Source organism: Denticeps clupeoides, chromosome 3, assembly GCF_900700375.1.
Source record: "Denticeps clupeoides chromosome 3, fDenClu1.1, whole genome shotgun sequence".
Classification (NCBI taxonomy): domain Eukaryota; kingdom Metazoa; phylum Chordata; class Actinopteri; order Clupeiformes; family Denticipitidae; genus Denticeps; species Denticeps clupeoides.
Window position 1 is genome coordinate 31,439,901 of NC_041709.1, and position 18,436 is coordinate 31,458,336.

At 45.4% G+C, this 18,436-nt stretch overlaps 2 protein-coding genes across 3 annotated transcripts; one reads left to right on the plus strand and one right to left on the minus strand.

The window, feature by feature from the left end:
* Positions 1–928: 928 nt before the first annotated feature.
* Positions 929–8,208, plus strand: mtif2 (mitochondrial translational initiation factor 2). Of its 2 annotated transcripts, XM_028972193.1 has the most exons (14): positions 929–1,145; positions 1,482–1,635; positions 1,864–1,999; positions 2,071–2,242; positions 2,867–3,027; positions 3,152–3,328; positions 3,884–4,023; positions 4,097–4,221; positions 4,307–4,511; positions 4,908–5,160; positions 5,567–5,707; positions 5,995–6,159; positions 7,383–7,523; positions 7,911–8,208. In XM_028972193.1, exons 2-14 carry the CDS (start codon positions 1,489–1,491, stop codon positions 8,078–8,080), a joined length of 2,133 nt encoding a protein of 710 aa, XP_028828026.1. In that variant the 5' UTR covers positions 929–1,145; positions 1,482–1,488; the 3' UTR covers positions 8,081–8,208. The 2 variants fall into 2 exon arrangements, with proteins under 2 accessions (XP_028828026.1, XP_028828027.1); XM_028972194.1 differs by lacking the exons at positions 929–1,145; positions 1,482–1,635; positions 1,864–1,999; positions 2,071–2,242 and having other exon boundaries at positions 2,891–3,027; positions 3,157–3,328.
* A 47-nt stretch (positions 8,209–8,255) lies between these two features.
* Positions 8,256–10,273, minus strand: LOC114785883 (ubiquitin-40S ribosomal protein S27a-like). Its single transcript, XM_028972531.1, has 5 exons — positions 10,080–10,273; positions 9,816–9,870; positions 9,649–9,734; positions 8,943–9,074; positions 8,256–8,504 (listed from the first exon to the last, which is right to left on the minus strand). Exons 1-5 carry the CDS (start codon positions 10,125–10,127, stop codon positions 8,355–8,357), a joined length of 471 nt encoding a protein of 156 aa, XP_028828364.1. The 5' UTR covers positions 10,128–10,273; the 3' UTR covers positions 8,256–8,354.
* Positions 10,274–18,436: the final 8,163 nt, after the last annotated feature.

The window sequence follows — 18,436 nt, forward strand, 5'->3', positions numbered from 1 at the left end:
CACAAGAGGAAAGAAAGGGATGCCATTTTGTTGTTTACACCAATGTAGTTAAGGAAAAATACATACACATTCCTTATTAATATAATATTGAATGTTAACTACCAAAAAAGGACTGTGAATTGAAGCGTCTTACTGTTTTGATTTGTAGACATGTTGCTGTTTTTTTAATTCATCTTAATCTGTTGAATGTTGCAGCATGATTTGTGCATGAATGTTGTGCATGAAACAAATGAAGCATATCTGTGAACTTTGCTCTGTGCATTTGTAACCACAATCTGCATTTGTGCATTTTGGTTTGTGCACTTTTGATTAATGTCAATGTTCTGATTCCATGTTGGCTTGCACGGTGGACGAGCCACTCGCAATATGGCGGACGCGCTGACGTACGGTCTCAGCGGGGCATCACAGTGTATACGGCGTCCAGGATACTATGCGACAATCACCACGGTTTACGTGATGGCAGTGTGTTGCCAGATCTCGCCACAGAAGATCGTAATTCTGAAACCTTTCTCAGAATGCTTTACATTTACATTTACGGCATTTATCAGACGCCCTTATCCAGAGCGAATTACAACCAGTAGTTACAGGGGACAGTCCCCCTGGAGCAACTTAGGGTTAAGTGTCTTGCTCAGGGACACAATGGTAGTAAGCGGGATTTGAACCCGGGTCTTCTGGTTCATAAGCGAGTGTGTTACCCACTAGGCTACTACCACCCCCGCTTTCATTTAGTTCCAAGGTAAATTATGGCCAACAGATGAATAGGATACACATTTCTGTCCACCAAACCCAGAAACCTTAGTTTGTGAAATGCACACGATAATTTGGATTATTTTAGCAAGAAGCTGGATGCTCCCCGGGGTACCCGAAGGTCCGTGGAATTTATTATCCTCGGGGAGTCCAATCTTTCTTGTTATATTTGTTAAACATATAACTTACCATGTTTTGAAGAATTTAAGAACTAGCACACAAAAAGCTAGTCATGTCATAAAATAACGGTCTATGGCGGATCTGGCAACACGATGTGTCGAGGTGCATTATGGGTATTAATGTCATGGCGGCGCCCTTACATGTCAGCTGAATGTGTTTTCCTATCAACTCGTGAGAATGACTGGCGCGGATTTTATCCCTTCTGACTGAATCCTAAGGTGACTTACTTTTAAAAAGAGACGCGCCAAAACGCCAAATGGTGTATTTTTTATTAGGTTTGCTATGGTGGGCATCAGTTTCTGACAGTCCCTTTGTGGGTCAGGTTATTGGTGGCTTTTACAATCCCTTCACCTTAATCTGGTCTTAATTCCCCAGTTAAAGCGGAGTTAAATGCAGTTCAGACATCCGTGGGCTTTCTAATTTTTATTTTTATTCATTTACTGAGTTAAAAATAAAAAAACTGTGTGTGTATGAATATTTTCTCCCGCCAGACTATGCCTGTGTACGAGGATCGATTGGGTCTAAGACTAGGTTGCTGAATTCTGTTGTTGCAGTGAGCTGATGAAGAGGATGGCGGCCGTGGTGAGAAGGGCTCTCTCTGTCCGACGACTCTCCTCCTGCCTTTCCCCGGCTGTCCCTCCCTCTCCGGCCTGGTCCCCCGTCCCCCCGTTCGGCTGCTACCAGACTCGACCCCTGTCTGCAAAGCAGGTACCCGAGAGGACTCGAGGAGAGCCTGATGGCGCTGGGGCTTCCGCTGGGCTGCCCTGACATTTTTCTGTCATTTGTTTAAAATGCATGGGTAAAACTATATGTTTTAATGATAAATAGTCCAGGTATTATAGAACAGGCATAATCATGTTTCACAATATACAATAAAAAAATATCTTTCTGTTCTTGCATTGCATTTTTGTTTGGCATGAGTTTTGTTTTCAAAAGGGTAAAGGAGCATCTGGGAAAAGCCAGAAATACACCCCTAAACCCAAGAATCTGGACAAGCAGGAGAAGCAAGGAGTCGAAATCAGGCAGAACATGACTGTGTCCGAACTGGCCCAGGCTATGAACCGGGAAATAGGTACCAGCTGAGCGTTGACCTCACCACTGACCTCTGACCTCTGGGGGTAACCAGTGTTTTTGCTCGCGCAGACCACGTGTACGACGCCCTGCTGAACACGTCGCTGGACTTGGACCAGCTGGAGCCCGACTCCGTGCTGGAGGACCGGTGGATCAAGGAGGCGGTGAAGCGCTCGGGCATGAAGTACAAGTGGGCCACGCTGGTGGAGGCCAAAGTCAGAGAGAACAAAGACGTTCTGAGGCAGTGAGACCCCGTTCCTTTACCGCTCTGTACAGGCCAGAGCCTGATTCCCCGTGTTTGGTGTGCCTTGTGTATGTAGTAGTATTTAGTGTACAGCAGTCTACTAAAATCCTCTCGGGACCATGTCCGCTACCAAGCAAACATGCAGATGCACATGTGAAAGTGACGTGATTGTCATTGTGATACACTGCAGCGCGGCACACGGTGACACGACAAAATGTGTGCTCGTACACATAGTACACGTGATCTCCTTAACCGCTAGGCACTGCACCACATCATCAGTGATTTTAGTGATTTTAGAACTGTCCTATTTGATTGATTAGTGAACTATTGCATCTGTCGCGTGCAGAAACGTCCCACATTATTTGCAGCATCTGATTGATTGACATGTTTAATAATGTTTGCCGATCAAAGCAATGATCACGATCATTGGCTGATAAGAGTCAGAGCATCCTTTTTCATCCGTAATCAGAAGGTTGGCAGATCGGGATTCGAACCGGCAACCTTCTGATGATTGAGCCGCTTCCTTAACAGCCAGGCCACCACTGCCTTCTTGCCAGTCCTCTCCTTATTTTGTTGTCTGAATGAGAGGAATGGAGTCTTGACTCCGAAACACTTGCATTACAGACCTCCACCCGACCCCGCCCTTCTGGTGAGCCGTCCCGCGGTGGTCACGATCATGGGCCATGTGGACCATGGGAAGACCACACTGCTGGACAGTCTGAGAAAGACCCAGGTGGCAGCTATGGAGGCCGGGGGCATCACTCAGCACATCGGGGCCTTTCTGGGTAAGTGGTTGTGGACGCTCTGTGTGCTGCTCCGCACTGCAATGAGGTCTCATCAGTAAACTTTATTTAGGACTCCAATTTTTTGCACTCCACTCTCTCTTTGTCTCTCTGCCTCTCTGTCTAGTCCAGCTTCCTTCAGGGGAGAAGATCACATTCCTCGACACCCCAGGACATGCAGCCTTTTCGGCCATGAGGGCGAGGGGTGCCCTGGTCACTGACATCGTCATCCTGGTGGTGGCCGCAGATGATGGTGTGATGAAGCAGACTGTCGAGTCCATACAGCACGCCAAAACCGCAAAAGGTACCTTTTCCGAAGTAAAGTTTAATACACAGGGTTCCTATCGTCAGTGAAAACCTGAAAAAGTCGTGGTATTTGAAAAGAGAATCTTCCAGGCCTTGAAAAGTTTTGGAGTTACAAATTGAACATATTCTGGAAAAATCATTGAAATGTGACTGACACATGGATGTATAACGTGAAGTACGTGGTTCCTGTAAGACTGTGCAAGCACCTTTAACAACTACAACGTTTAAAACTAGCGCAGTATCTAGCGTAGTATCTTTACGTGGTGAACCGCGTCACGTGGTGCTGCGTGCGTTGCTTCCGTGTTCCAGCACCTCCGCAGCCGTGTCTCCTTTTAAAAGTCGTGTAATTTACAGCTGATTATCTACCATTTTACTTGGGCTGCGCAAACTTTTTGTGTTTTTTTTTTTTTTTTTCCACATTTGCACAGAAATCTCAGAGAACATGTGGTCATGAAACATGTGGTCAACAAAACCCTCAGAATAATTGAAAAGTCATGGAAATTATTTAGTATAAATGTGAATACAGTGTTCTAGATTAAAAAAATGTCTGCAGTGCCCATCATTTTGGCGGTGAATAAGTGTGACAAGCCTCAGGCGGACCCACAGCGCGTGAAGGAGGAGCTGCTGGCGCATGACGTGGTCTGTGAGGAGTTTGGGGGGGACGTCCAGGCCATCCACGTCTCGGCTCTGAAGGTACGGCCACCGTCGTCCCTCGTGCGGCTCCTGCCAACCGGCTCGGCGCCTGACGCGGTCTGGGCTTGTTTAGGGGGACAACCTGATGGAGCTGGCCGAGGCCACGGTGACCCTGGCTGAGGTGTTGGAGCTGAGGGCGGACCCCGTTGGGCAGGTGGAGGGCACGGTTATCGAGAGCAGAACAGACAAGGGAAAAGGGTAGGGTGTGGTCTAAATGCACTCACCGTCCCCAACAGGAAAAAGAAAAAAAAAAAAATGTCACCTGCTCACTTCATCCCAACAGCCCTGTCACCACGGCCATAATCCAGCGGGGCACCCTGAGGAAGGGCTGCACGCTGGTCGCGGGGAAGGCCTGGGCCAAGGTCCGCTTCCTGTTCGACGAGAACGGCCAGTCGGTGAACGAGGCCGGGCCCAGCGTTGCCGTGGAGATCGTGGGGTGGAAGGAGCTGCCCTCTGCCGGCGAAGAGATTGTGGAGGTGGAGTCGGAGGTCGGTGTAAACACAGTCCATCTACTGGTATTCACACAGATAAACCTTTTATCGTCTAGTCAGGCCTGGAAATGTTCCTCATGTCTCACGAAACCGAGCTAAATAACGTAAATATGACTTGTTTTCAGCTGTGTTGCCGTCCTGCTTGTTCGACCAGCTACTTCCTCCTAAGTTTTTTGATTGTTCAGAGATCTCAGCAATATTGCAGCACTGCAGTGTTCAGTAAAGCCCACTTTTTAAAATGAATGAAATGATTGCCTACGCAGTCCTTTTTTCTGTATTTCATCCGTGCTCACCGGACGCTGCAGTTAGCTGCATGTTGTGATTGAGAAATGAGGTGCTGCCAGAATCATGCCTGATGAAGGAAGATAAAACTGCCCCCCCCCCCCCCCACAGCAAAGGGCGCGGGAAGTGGTGGAGTGGCGCATCTACGCGGAGGAGCAGGAGAAGCTGAAGGGCGAGCAGCAGGCCATCGAGGCCAAGCAGCGGCAGCACCAGGAGAGCTACAAGCGGGAGCGCGAGGGCCTGGCCCACCTCAGCTGGAGGCAGAGGAAGTCGGCTCTTTACCGCGCCAACAAGCACCGCATTGCCCACAGGCCCAGCGAGAGGCACGAGTCCGCCGAGCTCTCGCTGCCCGTCGTCATCAAAGGTGCGCACGGGTCACGTACATTTTACATTTACCAGACGCCCTAATGCAGAGCATAGTTACAGGGACAGTCCCCACTTAGGGGTAAGTGTATAGTTTTATATGTTTTTATAGTCTATATAGGTATTTCAGTTTAAGTGCAATTTTAAAAATTGTGCAGCCAAACATTTTTTTTTATTATTTACATTTACAGCATTTACCAGACGCCCTTATCCAGCACGACAATCAGTAGTTACAGGGACAGTCCCCCCCTGAAGCAACTTAGGGTTAAGTGTCTTGCTCAGGGACACAATGGTAGTAAGTGGGGTTTGAACCTGTGAATTTGTGGTCTTCTGTTTCATAGACGAGTGTCTTACTATCACATGTCATCAGCTGGTGTTGTATAATCATATATTCATATACATGATAGGTGACGTGGATGGGTCCGTCGAAGCCATTTTGAACATTTTGGAGAGCTACGATGCAGATCAGCAATGTCAGATGGACATTGTTCATTTTGGTGTCGGTGACGTGTCGGAGAATGACATCAATTTGGCAGAAACCTTCTCAGGTGAATAAAGATCATTGTCTTGAATGTTTTCCAGTTTTTCCTTGAGGGTGCTGTATGCAGTAGGTATAATATCTGTTGTTTTTTGTGTAACTATTTAATGTGGGGCAGTGGTGTCACTGAGAACCGTCCCCACACACTGCTCCCCGGGCGCCTTTCATGGCTGCCCACTGCTCACCGAGGGTGACGGGTTAAATGCAGAGGACACGTTTCGTTGATTCACCATGTATTGCTCTTGTTGTAGTCTACAATGACAAAAAAATTTAATCAGTTTCAATTAATGTACCTAGGAACCATATATGGCTTCAACGTGGGAGCCAACAAGTCCATCCAGCAGATGGCTGCTAAGAAAGGCATTCCTCTCAAGCTGCACAAGGTCATTTACAAGCTCATTGATGACCTCAAGGAGGAGGTGAACAGTAAACTGCCCCCTGCAGTAGAAGAGAATGTGGTTGGTGAGTGTGGTCTTCATTCCAAGCACAGACATTTTCTTGCCAGCGGTTTAATGGTTGTGTGTTGAGTTATTCTGAGGGGACGGTATATTTACACCGTTATACGCTACACTACTGTACTGTATTGTATCAAAGTGTCAAATCCTCAGTGGAAATATATAATCAAATATTTAGAAAAATTTGAGTGATGTACTCACTTTTCTGAGATATTAGGGTTGTGTAATGGCAAGGATCTCACGATACGTATCACAACACTATTAAATTGCGATATATTGTAATTTTCTCTGTTGTATTTTGCTAGTTCACTCTGCCAAGCAGTAATTCAAAGTATCCAGGTGTATAGCGCCATCTACAGGAGTGGAGGTTGTGGTCGCACACTGATTCTCATTTCTGCAGACCTCACTAAAGAAAACGCTCCACAGCACCACCCGGTGGACTAAATATCTATATACAAATATATCAATATTTGATGTCCCCTGTATCGATTCAATATCCCCACATAAAATATTGCAATATATTGTTGTATCGATATTTTCTAACACCCCTACCTGACAGATCCCAGCTTTTTACCCTTAACCCCAAGGATAAAACCTACTGGACGTACAGTACAGGCCAAAAGTTTGGACACCTTCTCCTTCAATGATTTTTTTAAATTTATTTTCATGACCATTTACGTTAGTAGATTCTCACTGAAGGCATCAAAACTATGAATGAACACATGTGGACTTATGAACTTAACAGAAAAGGTGAAATAACTGAAAACATGTTTTATATTCTAGTTTCTTTGCTCTGATTACTGCTTTTCACACTCTTGGCATTCTCTCGATGAGCTTCAAGAGGTCCTCACCTGAAATGGTCTTGAAGGAGTTCCCAGAGGTGTTTAGCACTTGTTGGCCTCTTTGCCTTCACTCTGCGGTCCAGCTCACCCCAAACCATCTGGATTGGGTTCAGGTCCGGTGACTGTGGAGGTCAGGTCTCCACTTTTTGTTAAGTACATAACTCCACATGTGTTCATTCATAGTTTTGATGCCTTCAGTGAGAATCTACCAACGTAAATGGTCATTAAAATAAAGAAAACACTTTGGATGAGAAGGTGTGTCCAAACTTTTGGCCTGAACTGTACTTGCCAACTTTGTCAGACAGTCGTCCATGTACAGGGTTGGGGATCCACACATTAACCCATTAACCAAAGGTCATGACCTTTGACCCACCTGCACTTTGAACAGGAGAGGCATCAGTTCTCGCCATGTTTGAGGTGACTGTGGGAAAGAAGAAGGTTCTGGTGGCTGGGTGCCGAGTCCAGAAGGGGCAGCTGGATAAAAGGATGAAGTTCCGGCTCACGCGTGGCCGAGACGTGCTGTGGGAAGGTGAAGTATTTCTTTGCTGCCTGTTTAATTATATATATTTTTGGCATGTTGAAAACAAGTTGAGTTCCCATTCCATTCCACATGCATGTAACCCTCACTAAAGAGTGAAAGTGTAGTGACTGTCATTGTGAAACACTGCAGCACAGCACATGGTGACACAACGAAATGTGTTGTCTGCTTTTAACATCACCCTTGATGAGCAGTGGGCAGCCATGACAGGTACCTTCTGATTACGGGGCCACCTCTGCCCCCAAAGACATCAGCCAGTGCCTGTGCATATTTACACATGTCTGCCATTTAAGAACTCATACGGAGTGTCTTGTGGAGCATATCTGGAATGTACGCAGTGTGTGGATCCCGGCGAACTTATTTGAACGTTTTTTTCAGGTTCGCTGACCACCCTGAAGCACCACAAGGACGACGTCCAGATGGTGAAAACGGGGATGGAGTGTGGTCTGTCCCTGGATAAAGACATAGACATCATGGCGGGGGATGAGATAGTGTGCTTTGAGGAGATCGAGGTCCAACAGAAAATTACCTGGGATCCAGGATTTTAAGAGTCGGCTTTATTTTCGGTACCGACTACACGCCACTGTTTGCCGGTCAACGTGATAAACCTTACTGAATATCTGAAGATCAAAATGTACTGAAGTGTAAATAATAATTAAAAGTGGTTTTGTAAAAAGGATTGCGTTATTCTTTACCACAGCGAAGGAGTGCTCAGACACAGAGTAGGAACCCCGAAGCTTCTTTATTTATAAAATCCCGAGGGCGGCCCCTCTCATGTGGGACTACACAAGATGGAGGCTGATCCGGCACCGTGGTTCTGGATCAGTTTTCTTCGGGCTTGTTGAAGCAGTAGGTGAGGCAGCACTTGCCACAGTAATGGCGGTCGAAGTGGCTCGCCATGAAGACGCCGGCGCCGCACTCGTCCGCTGGGCACTCGCGCCTCAGCCGGTGGATCTTGCCGTTCTCGTCCACCTGAGATGTAAAACGGCAGGAAGAACGTTGTTAAAAAAAAATCCCTCTGGAAGGTTCCGCTGGGAAATTTCTAGCAGCAGTAGACTGAATTTGAGAATTACAAAATATGTGCAATTTTCTTTTTACGTGTAAGTGATTACTTTCTAGGTCCCATATATAAATAGTAGGGGATTGAGAATGGGATGGTGATATTGGTCATTTATATTGGTTATTTATACTGATGGTGATATTGGTCATTTATAAATGCTGACTAAGACGTTTTAATTCCAAATTTTAGTGAAATAATGAGATACTTGACATTAGAAATCTCGTCCGCAAGCCCCTGAAGAAGATACTACATTGAGGCAGATACCAATATGAAGTTCGCTGAGATTCACACCCCTCTAATAACTAGAACGGTATGTGGTTAAACAACATCGGAAGAAGAAGTGAACCTACCTTGTAGTACTTGAGCACGGAAAGCTTGACCTTCTTCCTCTTGTGCTTGTTCTTCTTGGGTGTGGTGTAGGACTTCTTCTTCCGCTTCTTAGCGCCACCCCTCAGCCTCAACACCAAGTGCAGGGTAGACTCCTGGACAACCACTTCATCGTTAATGTTTGCGGTCAACAGGGTTCTTACAATTTTGCACAAAAGCATTTCCACGACTTGTAAGGCAAATTTTCATGACCACGTTCTCTACAATTTTTGTGCATATGTGAAATAAATAAACAACTCATGACAACCCTGAAAAGCCGAACTTCCAAGTTCGTGCAGGCCGAGTAATGTTCCGGCGTAGATCAGCAGCTGTAATTTACATGACTTATAAAAAAGGAGAGGCGGCTGCGGAGGTGCTGGCTTTCACTACGCAAAGCCAGGGAAGATACAACAGACGCTACTTTTAAACGTAGTTGTTACGGGGTTGTCGGTCTTACGGGATCTACGTACTTCACCTTATACATTCGTGTGTCAGTCACATTTCATTGACTTTTCCTGAACTTTACGTTTGTTTCTTTATTTCAATATTCAAATTTTTTTCAAGGCCTGGAAAATTCTCTTTTCCAGGTTTTGAATGACCGCAGGAACCCTGCAACAGGCTGCCAAGAGGGCCGCAGTTTTACGCTGTGCTTAACATCTGCTCCATTCTTCTGGACATCGGTCGGCCCACCTTCTGGATGTTGTAGTCCGACAGGGTGCGTCCGTCCTCCAGCTGCTTGCCGGCGAAGATCAGCCTCTGCTGGTCAGGTGGGATGCCTGCGGGTCGAAGTCAGATTTCGGGAGTTACAGTCTGGCTCTGAATCCGCCGTCTGCGCCGCAGGCTGCACAAACGCTCACCTTCCTTGTCCTGGATCTTCGCCTTGACATTTTCGATCGTGTCCGAGGGCTCGACCTGTAAACACCAAGTAAGGATGTAAAAATACACAACTGCACACGTCTCAGCTCAACCACCATAAACTGCGGCTGCCTGGTGGCTTTGTGTCGTAAAGAACAGTAAACATCGTTATCGAATCGGAGTCATTGCGATTATCATTTTAATCCGCATGCATTTGAAAATATATCATATATATTTGGTTCGCTGGTGACACGTGCACTGCGCACCTCGAGGGTTATGGTCTTCCCCGTCAGGGTCTTCACGAAGATCTGCATTTTGCGGTCCTTTACGCCTTTAGCAAAGAACAAACACTCGCGTCGACCGGGAACGGCGCGCAAACGGTCCTTTAATCCAGAATCTCCGGCATTCGCCCACCACCGGTGCTACACTGGCGGCGGCGAGGAAGGAAAGGACCCCAACATGGCGCCCTGGGCCGCAAGAGCCGGACGAACGGCTGTCCGAACGTATGCCTGTCGAGAAATGCTCGCGGCGTCGCTGTCAAATTCTCGACTGCCACGACTACGCGACTAGGTACGGTGTAATGTTTAGACGATAATCGTCTTGTGAGCCAAAATCCAGCCATTCATATATTTTTCTTTATGTGACTCTCAGTGCAAACGGAACCCATGCCTGGTAAACACAGAGACTCCTGTGCCTCCAACCACCACTCCTCTGTCAAGGGCATATCTAAGTCTTCCTCCCAAGCTTTAGGATGTAGGTAGTGAAAGTGACGTGATTGTCATCGTGAAACACTGCAGCACAGCACACGGTGACACAACGAAATGTGTCCTCTGCATTTAACCATCACCCTTGGTGAGCAGTGGGCAGGCATGACAGGCGACCGGGGAGCAGCGTGTGGGGACGGTATCAAGGGGACCTCAGAGACACCTTGCCGTATCGGGATTTGAACCTATCTCTTTTCAGGACCAGCGGCCAACGATGTACTTGTTAAAATGTTCTGTTTATGTTCGTGTTGAATATTTGTATCATTCAATTGTTAACGTGTTATACTGTTTATTTGAATACAGTTCTCACGGCACAATGTGCATGCCGCAAGTAGCAAGAACGTCACGCAATAAAGCCCGTTTCGAGAGCCGACCTGTGTCTGCGTTGTTTTGAAGAGAGTAACAGTTATATTTCCTGTTACATAAATTAATGTCATTAAGGAGGAGGAAAGGAGTCAGCCTGAAGTACCGAGATCCAGGACAGGAGTTCTCACCTCCCCACTCAGTTAAACTGGCTCCACCCCCAGCTCTGACGCAGGCCCCGCCCACTGCCACTACCGAAAACTTAATATAAATTATGACTGTTTAAGAACTGTTAAAGCCTTTTAATGCAGACGGCTGGAAGTACGCTCAGTTCTTTCCTACCTGAATCTGAATACCCACATTATTTAAACGTCATTCGGAGAAAGACTTCCGACAATATGGAGAAAAAACATAAATAACAGTCAAGAGTTATTCAGAATTATAAAACAGAAAAGGGTTACGATCTTATCAAAGTACTAGCTTAGGGGTCTTACAACGACGTTCTGCTATTTTAGTCAGAAATACACAAAGCGAATATGGCTTTGAAGATAGTCGACATAAAATAGGTGGAGCAATAATGTGCACAAAAACATCTACACAGAGAATAGATGATATTGTATTTGACAAACCACAACAATATAATTCTCTTGTACGGGACCTTCGACTCACCTGACTGCTTTCAGTGCATAGTCATGGAAGCTGCGGAGAGATCCTTGCTTGACGAAATCAAGACGTCAGTCTATATTCCTGTGGACCAGTGCCAGGTTATGTTCCGTCAGATGGTAAAAGCTCTCAGCTATCTGCACCTCAACAATATCGTCCACAGGGACATGAAATGTGACAATATACTTATCACTGCTAGTGGCCAGATCAAAATAGCTGACTTTAATTTTGGAAAATTTTGCTCATAGGAGCACCAACTGAGCTCCACGTACTTGGGAACTCTGAGTTATTTAGACCCGGAGGTGCTGAGGATTACGCCTTATGACACAAAGAAGGCTGATGTATCGAGGTTGTGTGTAAACCTATATTATATGATCACTGGGAAAAGGCCTTATAACGAGTCCAGTGTCAGTGTGCTACAACAGGTGCAGGAAAAACCCTTGCATTTTCCCAAATCTCTAAAAAATGATCTAAAGACATTTTTGTCCTTCATCCTACAGTTTGAGCCCTACTTGCAACCGAGCATCAAAATGATCGCCGCTCATCCTTGGGTTAAATAAACGGATACATGCGACGACCACCAGCGATTCGCATCAGAACCTTCCACGTCAAACGTGGGATGCGTTGCGAAGCTCCTAAAGATTAGTGTTACGTCCCTGTGTCTTTTGCGGCAGGGATTATAAACGTCGCTGTGTGCTTTGCACCAGGGAGTAAATATGTCCCTGTGTGCTTTGCGCCAGGGAGTGTACATGTCCCTGTGTGCTTTGCGCCAGGGAGTGTACACGTCCCTGGGTGCTTTGCGCCAAGGAGTAGTAATGGGGGATTTCTGCTTGACATTCTGTGTGTTTATGTTGTCTGTTTATAGGAGTATGATTGCTGGCCCCGCCCAATGTCTAGTGGCTAATCTGCCACTGCCACATAAAAAAAGGACTGAAACAGGAATTTGACTGCTTAGTATTAATGAAGGAGTTGAGAGTGGAGAGAGAGATTGAGGGAGTTGGAGTTGATCGTGTTGGCTCTCCCTTCTTTGTACCCTTCCTCCTAGGCGGGAACCGTGACAATAATTAGAAAAAAGCAGCCAGTACACATGAATTACCTAAAAATGAAAAGAAAAGCAGAATGATATACACATGTAGGTCAGGTCCGTGAATTTTGGGTGGTAGTAGCCTAGTGGGTAACACACTCGCCTATGAACCAGAAGACCCCGGTTTCTGAACTACTCGTACACGATAAAAGCCCCCCGATACCGGGGATCGATACCACGGTCTGAGAAATGTCTATGTTTGAGCGGCATGTAAGGGCGCCATAGTGCCTGGCCCCGCTCCTGGCACCCCACAGGGCCCCGCATGCAGATCAGAGCGGAAAGAAGGCGAGGCGAGACATGTCAGCCGTATGGAACTATTTCAAAGTGAATGAAGACGACGAAACAAATTCGAATTAGCCTAACCGCCCACTGGATAGACGAGTTCAACTCTGCAACGAGCCATATTACATGCGCAACAGGCTAGGCTATAGTGCATGTGTTTGAGGAAATCCTCCAGACATCAGTACATGTTGTGCTTCGTGACAATGCCATTGGATGTTGTTAGTTTACTCATATCTTGTGGGCTAAATAGCAAAGATGTTCATTAATGCCCCTTGTGTTTTCCAAAGCGGCAGAGTTTACAACAAACTGAAAAAAATACTTGAGTTGCACTGTCACTGTCACTTTTTATAATTATTTATTCTGTAATATTTTGCATACAACATGCTTTTCATTTTAAATAAATGCTCCTAATTCCAAACTAGTCCCTTGTTGTTGTTTTTTTGTTAAATTATATGACTAAAGCTGTTACCTGTAAATTGAAATCATGTTTTTATTAAGTACTCTGTATCGGCGAGTACTGAAATGCAAGTACTCGTACTTCTACAAAAAAGTGGCATCGGTGCACCCCTAGTTTGAATTATGATATTTAATTTACCCAATTACTTTGGTCCCTTAAAAAGTGTCAGGCACATAAAAAAAATGTTGTAATTCCTACACTGTTCACCTCATTGAATTTAAGTTCTCTGCATTTAAAGCACCTTGTTCATTTTATTCAAAATGCATTGTGGTGGTGTATGGCCAAAACAATTAGCATTTGGGGCAGTGGTGGGCTAGCAGGTAAAGAAACAGACGATTGCCGGTTCGAATCCCGATCTGCCACGGGGCCACTGAGGTGCCACTGAACAAACATCCACTTCATGGCTGCCCACTGCTCACCAAGGGTGATGTTTAAAAGTAGAGGACACATTTCGTTTACAGCATGTATCAGATGCCCTTATCCAGAGTGACTTACAATCAGTAGTTATAGGGACAGTCCCCCCCTGGAGAAACATAGAGTTAAGTGTCTTGCTCAGGGACACAATGGTACTAAGTGGGATATGAACCTGTGTCTTCTGGTTCATAGGCGAGTGTGTTACCCACTAGGCTACTATCACCAATGCTGCGTATTGGGACTCAAAAGACAAAGTATGTGATATTCAATCACATTTATCTTTAGCATGCTCAAGAAGTCTTGACCTACCCACTCAGTTAAACTGGCTCCACCCCCAGCTCTGACGCAGGCCCCACCCACTGCCACTACCACAATTTTATATAAATTATGCCTGTTAAAGAACTGTTAAAGCCTGTTAAAGGAGACGGCTGGAACTACACTCAGTTATTTACTACCTGAGTCTGATTACACAAATTATTTAAATGTCATTTGCAGAAAGACTTTTAACATGGGGCAGTCAAGAGTTCTTCAACATTATTCATTAATTATTCAGTCAATGGTTCTTTGAAATGTTATAACAGAAAAGGGTTACGATCTGAACAAAAAACTAGGTAAGGGGTCTTTTAACAACCGTTAAGCTGCACAAAGTCACACGATTTCCTTTCAGTTCAGGCGCACTTTGGGCCTCATAATGAAACATATGTGATATTCAATCCATTTACCTTTAGAGTGCTCAAGAACTCTTTACCTGCCCACTCAGGTAACTAGCTCCACCCCCAGCTCTGACGTAGGCCCCGCCCACTGCCACTACCCAAAACTTTAGCTAAATTATGCCTGTTAAGAACTGTAGAGCAGGCGTCTGGAAGTACGCATGTTTCTTTATAAACTGAGTCTGAATACCCATATTATTTAAATGTAATATGTATATAATATGTATATAAAGACTTCTGACAATATGGAGAAAAAAAATAAATAATTGTCAAGAGTTATTCAAAATGATAAAACAGAAACAGGTTACGATCTTATCAAAATACTAGGTTAGGGGTCTTTCAACGATGTTTTGCTCGTTTAGTCAAAAAGAGACAAAGCGAATATGGCTTTGAAGTTAGTCAACTTAAAGTAGTGCCAGGAATAACGTGCACAAAAATATCTGCACAGAGAATAGATATTGCAATTGACAAACCACAACAATATAATTCACTTGTACAGGAACTTCGAATCACCTTACTGCATTCAGTGCATAGCCATGGAAGCTGCAAAGAGATCCTCGAGTGACGAAATCAAGACATCAGTCTATATTCCTGTGGAACAGTGCCAGGTTATCTTCCGTCAGATGGTAAAAGCTCTCAGCTATCTGCACCTAAACAATATCCGCAGGGGCCTAAAATGTGACAATATACTCATCACTGCTAGTGGCCAGATCAAAATAGCTGACTTTAATTTTGGAAAATTTTGCTCATAAAAGCACCAACTGAACTCCACGTACTTGGGAACTTGGAGTTATTTAGCCCCGGAGGTTCTGAGGATGGAGCCATATGACCCAAAGAAGGCTGATGTATGGAGCTTGGGTGTAATCCTCTATTATATGATCACTGGAAAGATGCCTTATAACGAGTCAAGAATCCATGTGCTACAACAGTTGCAGGAAAAACCCTTGCGTTTTCCCAAATTTCTTACAAATGATCTAAAGACATTTTTGTCCTTCATCCTACAGTTTGAGCCCTAGATGCGACCGAGCATAAAAATGATCGCTGCTCATCCGTGGGTTAAAAAAAACGATACATTCAACAACCAGCAGCGATTCGCATCAGAGTCTTCCATGTCAAATGTGGGATGCGTTGCAAAGCTCCTAAAGATTAGTGCTACGTCCCTGGGTGCTTTGCGCCATGGAGCAGTAATGAGGAATTTCTGCTTGCTGTTCTGTGTGTATATGTTGTCTGTTTATAGGAGTATGATTGCTGGCCTCGCCCAACATGTAGTGGCTAATCTTCCACTGGCAGCATGAAAAGAGGACTGAAACAGAAAGTTTATTGTCTCCCTTCTTTGTGCACTTTGGATTGGCCATGTTCACATTGGCCCCCTCCTCCTAGACGGGAACTGTGACAGTAGTTGGAAAAACAACCAGTACACATGAATTACTTGAAAATGAAAAGAAAAGTAGAATGATATATAAAAAGTCAGGTGGAATGTTATGCCAAGTCAATTACCTGCCCTGAATCCGATTGAGCATGCATTTCATGTGTATGCATTCAGGTTTTCAGGCTGTGAATTATTTGTCCAATTACTTTGGTCCCTTAAAAAGTTTTAGGCACATAAAAAAACTAATTCCTAACACCTCATTTGAATGTAAATACTCTGCATTTAAAGCACCTTGTTCATTTAATTCAAAATGCATTGTGCTGGTGTATAACCAAAACAAATAGCATTTGGGAGTGGTGGGCTAGCAGATGAAGAAACTTACGGTTGCTGATTCGCATCCTAATACACCACGGAGCCACTGAGGTTTCATTGAACAAAGCAGCTACTTCATGGCTGCCCACTGCTCACCAAGGGTGATGGTTAAAAGCAGAGGACACATTTCGAAGTCTTTACTTTGTTACGTCCCGTGGTCATGTGATGTGCTGTCTGTGTTCTCTGTCTTGTTTGTGTTTTCCTTTTTGTAGGAGAAGCCTGTAATTTATCTCGCTGAAACGTTTGTGGCGTTTCCCTCTCTCTTTCTGATTGTTCACGTTCCTGACCTAGACCAGGTAAAATGGGGGCTCGTCCGGGATCGCTGTTCACCGTTTCACATGTTTCAGTGATTAATGCGGGGTACGCTGCGCACTGCGTCCTAACATACACTCGGCGGAACTCGGGTGTTAGGTAGACGTGTCCTGGCTGGGTCACTGATCCTTCCTTCGGGCGCTGTTTCTTGTTTTTGTTTGTTATTTTGCCTTTCTTGTTTTTGGGGAAAACACCGGGGAGAGATACACGTTGGGCGTTTCTCTTCGGAGAAGCCACGAGTTCTGCGTTTAAAGCTTACTAAAACCGGCACTTCGTTTCTGGGTTTTTGTATTATCGTAGCACATAGTTGGTTTCGTTTTATCAGGGCCATTTCGGCGCCATTTTAAATTGATCAACCATGGCTTCAGAATTTGTGGGGTTTTCCGAGAGTCCGTCAGACAAATTATTGGACAGCTTTAGATCATTTAGTTGGGGTGGCGGAATTTTACCAAGTTCCATTAACTGGTGGGGATAAATGGTGGAGGGATCATTACATTCTGCAGGAAGTGTAGAGACTGAGATGCGGCTTAAGGAAATGTCACTACAGGAGAAACAAATGCAGCTTGACGCTGCCACATTATGTGCAGAACGGGAAGCTTGGGCGCTTTGTGAACGGGAGCTGGAACATCAGCTCCAGATGAAGAAGTTGGAACATGATCTCCAGCTTAAAATGTGGGAAGGGGAAGAATGGGAACGCGAGCGTTGACATGAACAAGAAAGCCAGAAATTTCAGTTAGAATTAAAGCAGGTGGAGCTCGAGCTGGATTCTAAATATGCCCATTATTTACCCTCGTCTGTTCCCACACCACCTGCTTTCAATGTCATCGGCACATTAGAATGTGTTATGTCCTTTAGGCCGTAGAATGGCTTGGAGTGCTGTGTTGTGCGTGTTTCTCTTTTAGGCCGTCTGCTGGGTGGAGACCAATTACCTCGTCAACTGGCAGCCAATCAACGCACAGGACAGAGAACTACTTAAGGACCATTCCAGCCACCATTCAGGGCTCATTGTTGTGGAGCCGGAGGAGAAGGAGGAAGTGAAAGGAGAGTTTTGGAGTTGGAGTGTTGTAGAGTTACAGATAAGCCTTTGTTGTGTGTTAGAGTGATTAGTGTTGTTAGTTGTGGCTTTGTTGTGTATTTGTATTGTCTCTCCTTTCATGGTGTGTTGTATGTTTTCCGGTTCTTCCGAATATGGCAAAACTCTCCGCGACGGTTCCCCGCGTTCTGGCGAACCTCCTGGAGAACTGAATGTGGAACCACCGAGTCGTACTGCAGGTCGTGGGTCGACACCAGTACGGACAGCCAGTTCCAGCTCAAGCTTTCTTAAGGTGAAGTCGTGTTCCTCTCGGTCACGCTCACGCTGAAACTCGTGAACATGCTCATTTTCCTGCAAGTCATGCTCTAACTTTTTCAAATCGAGCTCCCGCTGTGTTTCCAATTTCCTCAGCTGAATTTCCTTCTCCTTTTCCTTAAACGCACAAATGTCCCGCTGCGAACGTAATTTAGCCGCTTCTAATTGGAGTACACATGGCGACGATCCCGGACGAGCACCCCACTTGTCACACATTCCACGCGTTTGTTGTCATGTTTCCTGACCCCTAGACAGGGACGTGACAAATGGTACCTCCATTTTCTGAAAAGGAAGTGGAGGAATATTTTAACCATTTTGAGCGCGTTGCGACCATGTTGAAGTGGTCTGAGGAGGTCTGGACCTGGAAAAGGAAACTTTGTTCGACTGATGGTGTGCGTCTAGTAAAGTAATCACATGGGATCAGCTGCGGGAGTTACTGTTGCTTGAGGAATTTAAGGATTGCATTCCTGAAGCAGTTGCAACCCATTTAAACGACCAGAAGGTTTCCACGTTAGCACAGTCTCCTGTGTGTGTGGACGAGTTCT